The sequence below is a fragment of the Aulostomus chinensis genome, chromosome 14 (assembly GCF_037954235.1).
Source record: "Aulostomus chinensis isolate RoL2024-O1b breed Wild chromosome 14, RoL_Achi_v1.0, whole genome shotgun sequence".
NCBI classification, from domain to species: Eukaryota; Metazoa; Chordata; class Actinopteri; order Syngnathiformes; family Aulostomidae; genus Aulostomus; species Aulostomus chinensis.
This window is the reverse complement of record NC_141333.1, coordinates 11,133,271-11,145,101: the sequence shown is the minus strand read 5'-3', so window position 1 is coordinate 11,145,101 and position 11,831 is coordinate 11,133,271. Positions and strand designations below refer to the sequence as shown.

At 42.0% G+C, this 11,831-nt stretch overlaps 1 protein-coding gene across 1 annotated transcript; it reads right to left on the bottom strand.

Moving 5' to 3' along the window:
- Window positions 1–112: 112 nt before the first annotated feature.
- LOC147249721 (uncharacterized) lies at window positions 113–10,561 on the bottom strand. The gene is made up of 19 exons (XM_086225140.1): window positions 10,507–10,561; window positions 9,917–10,080; window positions 9,699–9,743; window positions 9,404–9,513; window positions 8,766–8,935; window positions 8,500–8,660; window positions 8,204–8,414; window positions 7,405–7,680; window positions 6,469–6,668; window positions 5,338–5,433; window positions 4,498–4,717; window positions 4,234–4,394; window positions 4,102–4,146; window positions 3,375–3,481; window positions 3,050–3,219; window positions 2,299–2,459; window positions 1,691–1,901; window positions 1,039–1,239; window positions 113–509 (listed from the first exon to the last, which is right to left on the bottom strand). The coding sequence occupies exons 1-19, from the start codon at window positions 10,559–10,561 to the stop codon at window positions 208–210; spliced, it is 3,066 nt and encodes a 1,021-aa protein (XP_086081266.1). The 3' UTR covers window positions 113–207.
- Between the last annotated feature and the right edge of the window lie 1,270 nt (window positions 10,562–11,831).

The window sequence follows — 11,831 nt, the reverse complement described above, 5'->3', positions numbered from 1 at the left end:
CTTTTATTGAATAAAATCAATTTTATTCATCAACAATATGTAACAGGAACTTTTTCAGAACAGCAACATGAAAATATCTTTGCTGTGAGAACGAAATCAAGGATGCCTGTGATGGAGAATTGACAAGTCTGTTTATTTCTTTACACACACACACACACACACACACACACGTATATACAGAGCTCACAAATACAGCATGTCAGTCTCTCACGCTACAAACTTGTCGTTCCAGATCCAGATACAAATGATGGTTACAAAGCTGATGAGGATGAAGATGATGTAAAGGCTGAAGAGCAGACGGTCGATGACGATCCCGATCATGTACCATTCCTGCGAGGAGCTGGTCCCCTGGAAGTGGTTATCCACGTGGAGGCGGATGGCTATCAGGTCTTTGCTCAGCTTCCTCAGCTCATCCAGGACGGCTTGCTGAGGGTGCGGAACAGTGGAGATTCCGTGAAGCTGCTTCACCGAGCTGTTGGTGATGTTGCTGCTGTTGTCGATCGCCAATTCTGTCAAAGATGGAAAAAAAAAAAGAATTACCCTGAAGCTGATTAGGAATGAACTGAAGGTCAGTTAATCACTGCTTTCACATTCAACTGTTCCAGAAAGTTTAAGATGTTTCCCTGAAGAAGAAAACACGCTTCCTCTCGGGTCAGTCGACCCCATACTGGTAGATAACACCAGTTCAGAAGTCAAACGGAGGAGGAGTTTAACTTTTATTCATTATCATATTAGAAATCTGACATAGCACCCATAAATATATCATTTAAATAAACAGAAATGTCATCTTATTCATTTAAAAACATGTAGACTCTTTTTAGATCTTTAGTTAGAACTAATTTGGAGGCTTCACTGATTTCTTTTCCATATTTGTGAAAGAAACAAAGTGAATTTCTAGGTGATTTGCTAATAAACAATTATTGATTATTGATGCTGGTTTATATCTATCTACACACACACACACACACACACACATATATATATATATATAATTTTTTTTTAACTGTCAAATCAAACTTTGGGTGTGTAACAATCTACCCTTATTGAGTGATAGGGTGACTCGGTTGTGTCTCTTCACCGGTGGGAGACAAACCAGAACCGCCAGGTACTGCAGCACCAGGACGCTGAGCCACTGGGGCACGGCACTGTAGTGGCTGGAGCTGAACTGGACGTTGGTGATGAAGATGGTCTCCAGCAGGCTCGCCACCATCAGGGCCAGGCTGATGGAGAAGAAAACATCTGCAGGAAACAGCCGGGGAGAGAAATTCTTCTTTCATCTGAGCTCAAAGTTTTCCAATGCTGATGTCTTGTTGGTGAGCTGATTTTGATTTCAGAGATATTTTTTTTTTAATGCACATTCACTTAATGCACATTATTCACTTCAGTATTGGTCATTGCACTCTCATTTTATTCACTTTGATCATTGTTATCTTTCGTCTGTGATAGCAGAAATAAAGGGGGTGTGGACAAACATTTTCAGCTGAACTGAGTTTATATCACATGCATTTGGCAGCCTTTTTTACAGTTCTGCAGTTATGAAGACATCAAAACCATTCATCTCATTTGTCCATGACTGTAATATTTTATCGCAATCACCATGGAGTTGTGTTTTTGTAGTCTTAATTTATAAACATACTAAACCCACCTCAGTAAAACCCAGTTTTAGAACACCTGAGAAGTGTGGACTCACTAATGAGAGGTGTGGTCTCGCCGGTGACGGGCAGCAGGTCGTTCATGATGAGCAGGAAGACGGTGTAGCCCAGGATGAGGGTCATCTTGAAGGAGGAGCGGTCCACACTCTGGGGAGGAAGCAGGAAGCTGAAGAGGTCGACGGTGATGAGGAAGCAGCTGGGGATCAACAGGTTGACCACGTAGAGCATCGGCCGGCGTCGGAGAGTAAACTAGGGAGCAAAACACACACACACACACACACGCACGTTTGTTCCACAAGCAAAGTATTAACCTGCTGTTGACCTTAATATCAACAAATGAGTACAGTAAAATGAAACGTTAAAAGGCTTTACACATAACATTACTTTACTCTTGGAAAATGATGTTTTAGGTCAGTAAAGTCAACACCTGGTTTGATTTAAGCATCAAAAACACCTGGTTGTTGTGAGGGGAACCTGCTTGGTTTGAGTTAAAGCGATTAAAAAAGGGCTCAATAGGGACTCCAACACCATAAGGTTTTATTTCCAGTATAGCATAAATAGTATATCACATGTTCTTGGATTTCATACAATAGCAGCACATGACACCATGAATAGATGTTTGAATTAAACAATGAAAGGTTCTTACGAAGTATTTGACCTCAGAGTAGTTTCCTTCTGCTAGTATTAGTACGTGTGGGGCCAGTTTGAAGTCGATGAGCTCCCACTCCCCGCTGGTCTCCATCACCTCTCTGGACTCCCGCAGGATGTCTTCAGCCATGGAGCCTGGAATCATCCTGATGTCTGAATCTTCAATGACATTTAGCAGCGGTGACATAGAAGACACACACTGTTATACTCCCAGAGCAGTCGTGCAGTCGCCTACGGAAATACACTCATCCATGAAATGCTGGAATTCATTTAACTCTTTCCCTGACAGTTTTTGAACGTTTTCACCAATCTTTCAAGATCCCCAGAATATTTTGTGCTGTTTATGAACAAATACTTTGTGCTAATCCAGTCAAGACCGAAAAGGAACACGGCGGAGTTTTGGGGGAAACAGGCAAGACCAGATGAGAAGATAGATACTTCTCTCGTTAAGGAGGTGAGACCCTTCTTATGCTAACACTTCCCATTCACTACCATTCGTGGTGCTAAGCTAACCAGCAGTCAGTCAGTCTCAGCTCCCTAACAGAGGACAGACGGGCACCCATCTTCTTGTCTGGTTCTGGGGGACCGTGAATAAGCACATTACCCAAAGGTTTGCGCGGTTTCCTTTGCAGCGATGCTCCATGTTTTTCTTCCATTTTCACTTGTGTTTATCTCAAAAACGATCAGACAGGAATTTCTCTTAAAGAAATCAGGTTTAAGAAATGTATTTGGGATTCCAGCAGCCTCACCATAGTGCAGATAGGATCCAAAGGTCAGGGTGCAGTTTTGAATATCGAAGGGGAACGTGTAGATGACCAGTCGACAGGAACTGGTCACCCTGACCGGCTTGTCGTCCAACACAAGACCTGAGTTATACAAGTAGACGTATGGAGTTTCGGGAGAGTCGTCTTCTTCCATACTGGAAGAGAAGAGAATAGATAACTTTAACCTGGCATACGTGTTTGACTTGAGGTGAGAGATTTTATTCTCAGATTTTTCTCATTTCTTTTTATGTTGATGAATAACGAAGAATTCCGACAAATTCCAGACGGACTCAACATCTTTGAAACGTACAACTCTGAGATGTAGATGTCTGGGATCCAAAGGTTTTCCCGAGGAATAGAAACCCTTTTGATTCCACATTCCTTCTCATCCCAGCTCAGGCCCGCGATATCCCACAACTGCAACAGATGAATAATATGAATGTACCGAGCATCAAAAACACCAACCTGTGTGTGTGTGTGTGTGTGTGTGTGTGGTTGTGTGGATGCGAGAGTTAAGGGTCAATTGGTGGTTGAGGGCTTGCTTATGTTATTGGTCTTATTTGATTGGTCTTTTTTTTTAAAATCTATTTGGCTCTTTAAACGTGTCAAATACAACAATAAAGATTAAAAACAACAGAAGAAGAAGACAAACTTTGCTGCAATTATTTTGCAAAAAAAAAAAAAATAGTGCCTTGACAATGACGACATCAAAATGCAAAACACGTCTTTGATCATCAGCTTTTCAGTCACGTTTTCACCGTTCAGTGTTTCAAATTAGTGATATAACAAGTATTTAATTTAGGATCAAATTCATTTACAATAATTAATAACAACAACAACAGTAATAATACTAAAATAGAAAAACATTTGACCAAACATTTGAGCAGTGATATGAATAAAACCGAAAACCTTTGATTTGATTCCACAGGGGAAACGTGTGCGATCATCCCAAACTGCCCAATACATTCTGACATCAATGATCCGCATGCAGTCCAGTCTTTGGTGAGATCGTTTTTTTCGTGGCAGTGATAACTCACCAGGTATTGCCATATGAAAGTTGTCATGGTTTGGGCTTTTTCATCCTATAGAAGATGACACACATTTCTTCATGAACTGGAGCAGGTACAACACCAGGGCTTGTGTGCAGACACGAGGTCATGGAGACTCACCAGTCCCAGAATTCCCAGCACGGTGATACTGACGGAAACGTTTACTGAATCCGAATGACTTTTTACAGGACGCACCAGTTTTTTAGGGAACAGTTCTTTCTCAAGCGCGCGAACCAGGGATTCAGGGCTGTGGTCTGTGCAGTTGAGCGCTGCCACCAAACCTGCGTTTAAGAAGAAAATGCAGACGTGATGGGAGGCAAACGTGACCATGAAACGAATGAGTGCAGATCTGTGTTTGTCCGCAGTAAACAATGAAGGCGTTACCTTGAGATAACGTGCTAAAACTGTGCGAGATACATTTTTTTATTGTTAAATACTCACATTTTTTAATTATTATCATTTTAATTTTGTTATTTTTATTATCTATCAGTTCGAAAAAGGGCCTCAACAAAACGCTAACAAACAAAAAAAAATCATCTTGACGAAATGAGACCGCAAGAGAAGCTGCAAATTGATTTTTTTGCATTTTGGTGTATTGAGGGAACTGTTGAGCTCAAAGGAAGTGACGTGTTTTCAGGAAGACGACACTAAAGCCTGGTAAAGCTTATGGAACGCAAAATGTTATTCATAAACTAAATGCAACAACAACAACAAAATAGACTTTAACAAGGAAAAGTTATTTCATGCTGCTTTCATTTGTTGTTGAGTTCATTTTTTTTCTCATCAGAACACAGTTATTTGAAAAAAGGGGAGAATTCCCAAAAATGTACTTAATTATAATTAACATTGTCAGTTTTACAGTCAAAAATACATTGAAGTTCATTCGATGATTTTGCATACATGTTCAACTCCACGCTGAGACCTTGTAGACCGCGTATGTATAAAAAGTTAAGCTTTCAGTTCATCATTCAAAAGTAAAAACTTGTAAAAAGAAAAAAGAAAGATTTCATCTCACCGTGAAGCAGCAGGAAACAGAGAAGGACGATCTCAGCTGGCTTCACGCCCACCATCTCCAGTCAGTCTGAGCTGCTTCTGTCACTTTACCAAACTAAAAACTCAACAGGGTGGCTGCTTTACAGGCTAATGTTGACTCGAGAACGCTGTGGAGACCGTAGCCTGAAGACTTGGGCGACCTGAGACATTTGCTTGCGGAGATGCACTTACCTGTTGTGTTGTCTGTGTAGGGCTTTGGCCTTTGCAAACACCTTGCTGGGGGGAATATAGGTCAACATTTTTACTTGTACTCGTGACAGCTGAGCTCTGAGTAAACATACACACGTACAGGTGCTGGGTTGATCGCTCAGTTTTGCTCCTAGGGGACCCTCATTAACTTTCAGAGGTGCTGGGTGTGTTTTTTTTTTTAGTTTGTTAATGTGGTTTGACCCGGGGCCTGCAACATTTAGGATATTAGCTGGCGATCACACAGAAAGAGGAGTTACAACACTGGTTGTCAAGTTGTGTGTCAGTGTCTAAGGGGAGGTGGGAACACCAGCCTCTCTGTGCTCATCAGATCTGCCGGTGACCAAGGTTAGTGCTTTTCTTTTTCCTCTGACAGGTGAAAATAGAAGTTTTGTCATAACCTGGCTTGAACTTAAGGTTGAGACTAACATTGCAACAAAAAAAGAGCATTTTATTTAAATGAATTAGAAATAAATAAAGAAACAATAAGGAACATAAAAGAAAAAACAAAACATAAGAAAGTGCATGCGAATCCTCCTCAGGTGTGTGTGTGTTTTTTTAGCCACGTCTTCAGGTGATGCCAATCAAGGCAATGAAGCTCGTGCAGCAGCCAGAGTCCTGACGCCGACGCTGCAGGTCGGTGGATGCAGAAAATGGTTTGTTTCTGTTGCAGCTGAATTATTTGATCTTGATTGTGTGAATCTAAAATACGAATCAAACAAGGGGAATCTGAAAATAGTAAATATATTAGAAATAAGAAAAAGAATTGCAGAACAATGACATTGCTGCTAAAGTGATGACTTATTAGTGTTTATATACGATTTACATTCACAAATAAATCACCCTGATAAAACTTCATCAATAACAGGAAACACTTGAGACATGAGGGCACATCTTTATCTCATTAGTTACATTACATATTTCTGAATGACAGGAGGTCTGATCACTCCTCAAAAGCAGCAGACCAAAAACACGTAAATAGCAAATATGACAACAAACTCTAAACAGAACGTTTACATATATTTCGATTAATCTTTATCCACGACCCCTCCGGTGAACGGACCCCTTTTCCAGTTAGGTCTGGCTGATCCAGATGCACCACATGGAGATGATGACCAGGGCGTAGCAGGAGATGAGCAGCAGGTAGATACGGAACAGCAGGAAATCGAGGACGTAACCCACGTGGCACCACTGGTCCTGCAGCTCGCTCTCCTTCTGCAGCGAGCTCAGGTGAGCGCGGAGGTCGCTCAGGTACTGACAGATCTGCTGCAGTTCAGGTGGGGCAGCTGCACCGGGCACGGGGATCATGCTGACATCTGTTCAGAGTGAAGAGGGGCATCAGACATGATAATAAATGACAAGGTCTAATAACTATTTCTTTTTCGGTACAAATTCTATGAAAACTGAAAGATGGGAAATCCTAAATAATGCAGTTGTAGCTACATTTAGGACTTCAGCAGTTCAATTACATGCTGTTTGTCCTCTTACACTGTTATTTTTTGATGTTACTGAATAGCTGATCTGTCTCAGATGAAGCTGCGGAAGTTACCTAGCAACTGTTTTACACATTATTTCCCAAGATATTCCTGTGTGACCAAATTGAATTGTTGTTATTATGAATTCTGCAATGGCAGCACGGTGGTGCAGTGGTCAGCACTGTGGCCTCACAGCAAGAAGGTTCTGGGTTTGAGCCCCAGTTCAAGCCTGTAATCTTTCCGTGTGGAGTCTCCATGTTCTCCCTGTTCCTGTGTGGGTTCTCTCTGGTACTCCAGCTTCCTCCACAGTCCAAAGACATCAAGAGGGGACGAGGCTGATTGATACTCTAAACTGACCGTAGGTGTGACTGTGAGTGTGAATGGTTGTCTGTCTCTATGTGTTGGCCCTGCCATGGACTGGTGACCCGTCCAGGGTGAACCCCGCCTCTCGACTGAAGGCCGCTGGGATAGGCTCCACCCCCCACGACCCTTAACAGGATCAGCAGTAGAAAATGGATGGATGTTTTGCAATCTCATCTTGTGTTGTAGAAGTACAAGCTGAGAACAATCGATTGACCTGCGTTGTGCTGGACCGGTGTGTGGCTGCTGGGTTGGGTGAACGAACCAGCGCCATCCAGACTTTCATTCTTAACCTTCGCAGTTTTGGACGGAGGCCTTCCGTCCTCCTGCCGGCGGTAACAGATGAGGTTGGCGATGTGTTTGAGGACAACCACCCTCACCCACTGTGGAACCGCTTGGTATTTCATGGAGTTGTGGTGCAGAACGTTAGTGATGATTACGGTCTCCAGTAGGCTGATTACCATGAGGGCCAGACAGACGGAGAAGTAGATACCTGCGTGGATAAAAACATTTCAGCAGGAAATTACCATAATATGTCTGCAAGACTCCACAGCGTTGGGGGGGCGGCAGCAATGTACCTCCTCCCCAATAAGGACCTCTCTCTTTAGATTTTGTGAAATTGTATCTCTTATTCCACAGAAAGGTCACCTGAGTTCAAGGAAACTCTAAACTTTTGAGTAACTGTAAAATAAATATGTAATATATCACGGCAGCAATCAAACATCTCAGCATGAGTTGAAATATTCAGTAAAGTAATGATGGTGGACTGCAGGCTGATTTTACAGAATATCATGAAGTCAACACAGTGATAAACCAGTGGGAAGTGAATGAAATTAGTTTTTAGTAACAATAAGTTGAGAACACAAGTATAAGAAACTCTTAACCAGCATTCTAACCTGACTTCCCCTTACCAACTGCGTCCATTTCTGAAAAGAGCTTTTTTTTTTTTTACTATTGTGCTACTTGTAATGTTGTAACTTTTTTTAATGCTATGTGTAGTTCAGTAATTGTCTGACCTATGATGGGCGTGCCGTTGGCTGTGCTGGGCAGCAGGTCGTTCATGATGAGCAGAAACACGGTGTAGCCCAGGATGAGGGTCATCTTGAAGGAGGCGCGGTCTACACTGTGGGGGGGCAGGTAGAAGGACAGGATGTCGATGAGCATGAGGAAGGAGCTCGGGATCAGCAGGTTGACCACGTAGAGCACCGGCCGCCGCTTTATTACCACCTGATGAACGAGGACGTGATGTGTGAGTGCAACTTCACAATTGAGTTTCTATCTTCAGACATGAGTTTAAATTGGTTTCTCTGACCCAGAAAGTGATGATGTCCCATTCATCAATCCCAAACTGGAGGATGGAGGTCTCTCCCAGTATGTCCACAAGCTCCCACTCACCACTGGCCTCCAGGTAACGCTTAGAGTTCCCAGACATCTCTTCAAAGGTGAGTGCTGGGCTCACCCTCACATCCCGAACTGGGAAAGAAACACAGCCGCAGGTTTTATATCGCAGCATCTGACCACCGTGAGGTCTGCAGCCTACAACTATTTTGACAACGTGAAGAAACCACTCGTCGTTACTGGTGTGCATGTAGGAGCCAAAAGTAAACGTGCAGTTCTGCACATCGAAAGGAAAACTGAAGATCTCCAGGTTGCAGGCCGAGACAAGCCGCAGCATCCTGTCCCAGCGGATGTGTCCCGTGTGGTTGACGTAGACGTAGGGACACGCTTGGGAGACGTCATCATCCACGCTGAAAAAGCAAGAAGCACATTTCCAGTAAAACACACTGAGCTGATAATGAGCTCCGTGGGGAAATGGAGAGATGCAGCTTTGAGTTTGCTGATTGTTTTCACCCATAATTTGTACTCTCTGAATATTTTGGATCATGTTGGATTGCAAATACCGTGGCGCAGGATTTACTCCAAAAACATGACAACGAGTAATCATTGTTCAAGTCGACACACATCGTTTTGTACTTTTAAAATCCCACTGGCTTTTGTTTGAGGGAACCTACGGTGATGCTAACGTTTAAGTTGGACTACAAAAATCCACTGTGATACTTCGACATTATGTACGATCAGGAGGTTTTGGTTCTTTGAGAATTTATCCCAAGGTATAAATGTGAACTAAAAGCAGACTGGACCTCACTGACCTTCACACACCAACTACTTAAACTTTAGTGTGTGTGACCTTCAGGGATCCACATAAAAACACTTACAACTCATAGACGATGATATCTGGAGACCAGAGCTGCCTCACAGGGAGAGAGATCCTGGTGACACCATCACACTCCTCTAGGTCCCAGATCAGGAATTCATTGTGCCAGTACTGCAGTGGATGAATCAGGAATAAAGCACCTTTAAGCTTGATGTGTGTATTTAATAAGGTGATTGTCTGTGAAAGTAGCAACTACTTTGGTTTAGTCTAAAAAAAAAATGCTCAAAAATCCTCAGTTTATTCATTTACTTGGATGTTTTCATGAATGATTATGAAATATTATTATGACACGTTACCAGTCTGAGCCACAGGAAAGTAGTGAGTATCTGGGTCTTCTCATTCTGAAATAACATTCATTCATGGATAAACCTGGAGGTAACCTGGGGCATCTTTTTTCATTAAACCTCATCAATATAATACAAACGATGCATGTTATCAAACTGACAGATTTAAACATCTCCAATTTTGTTTCTTCACTGGTTTTATTCAAAATCACTAAGTGCGTGTGGCTCACCACCCCGAGGACGGCGTAGAGTGTGAAGGAGATGTTAGTGATGGTGGGATTGCTGAGGTTCACCGCCGGCCTGAAGGGCTGCAGGTCAAACACGGCCTGCATGGACTCGTAGGTCGGACCGCTGTGGCCCCGTTTACAGGACAGCTTACCATAACTGAGGGACACTGAGATGCGTTTGGAGGAGAAACGCAACAGAAAAGACAGGAAGTAACAAACCGGTGTGTAACAAAGGTCTCAGGATGAAAATGTTGTCATCATAAAACAAACCTGTTTGCAAGATAATTACATGGTACTGACATTTATACTATAATATATTTCACTAACAGCCAAGTTCATACCTTTTGCACAAAAACTATCAACCAGTAAAAACCAGAAGACCAACATCTGCTTTAACTGCACATCAGAGAACTGTGTTGTGACGGTGGACAGAACACATGGCAGTTGTTGCTCGGTTTATTGTAATTTGGGAAGATAAATGTCAACAATTCAAGAAAGCCTGATTAAATTCGACGTAGAAAATAAATAGAAGTTGAGGAAATCAGAAGAGCGCACAGGTAGAACAACTGTGAACACGAAGGAGTTCGTATTACCTGACATGAAGAGCAGCGCTGAGATGAGGCTGATAGTCTGCTGTGACAAACACATGTTGGTTGTTTCTGATTGACCAAAAAACCCCTCCAGATTATTAATCCTCCACGACCAAAGCAAAGACTCCACACACACACACACACACACACACATACAAACGTGTGTGTTTTTGTGACTTAGGAGGGCGTCTCATTGTTAAGTCTCTGGAGAAACTATGATATCAACCACTGCATGCCGAACCCCGTCCCTTAACCCAGCCCTTCATGGAAAATAACCTTAAATGTATTTTAGCGTCAGCATCAGCATCAGCATGTGCGTTAAATGTACAACAAAAAATGTAGCGATTTTAAAGACAGGATGTGAAATAAAATGAATTTAAATAAACAGAGACGAGCTAAAACACCATGAATGAGAATTTAGACAAGTTTATATTACAAGTTAAATTAAAAACAGAAGTGTTTTTAATAATTCTATTTGTAAAAATGGGCCAAAGCCATGTTGGGGGGGGGGGGATTGTAGTAGTTTGCAGTAAAATGACTAAAAGTCATTGCACCATATTTGGTGTGATGTCAATGATGATATTGAACTGAAAGCCAGTTCAAAGGTCTTATAATCAGATGTCAACACTTCTCTTGGCGTATGGCAGTAATTCTTGCCGCAGTCGTTCAAATAAGCAATTGAATGAACACAACAAACCCCTACGATCCCTCTATCCTTGGTAGGTGGTTATTTATTGAATACGGTGAAATAAGTCGACATCAAAAACAGGAAACCTCTGGACTTGTTGTTCAACACCTCTGGTGACCGTTCACCCATTTTGTTTTTTAACACCTTCACCCGTGGGAGTTACTGTCTGCTGTTGTTGTTGTTTGTAAGGTGGAACCATGTGTGGATTTTTCAGTTTGATGTCTCGATCATCTGTTTAAGGCGCCGTGTGCACGCGACTTTTCAAAATAAAATATAAGTGAGAAGAAAAAAACTGGTATTTCAAATCTTATTTGATGTTAGAATGCTACGACAACTTCCTGTGCTAGTCTTTGCGTGGTCAGCCAATGTGTAGCTCATCATACAGGAAAAGTTTTCTGAAAAATGTAAAACAATTTAGTACCTGGACATTACTGTCTACAACGACCTTGACGGAGGTCTCTTTTTTAGCAAGTCCCATTTTAAGTAAATAAATAATTACTTCAGTCAGCTTTATTTGCTGAGTTTCCTGTTGTATTATTTGTTCTATATCTCCGCCAAATATGCTTCCACTGACTGTTAGAATGGTAGCAGGGTTATACAAAAACATTCAGGTTGATTGAGAAGAAAGTTAGAGGAAGAA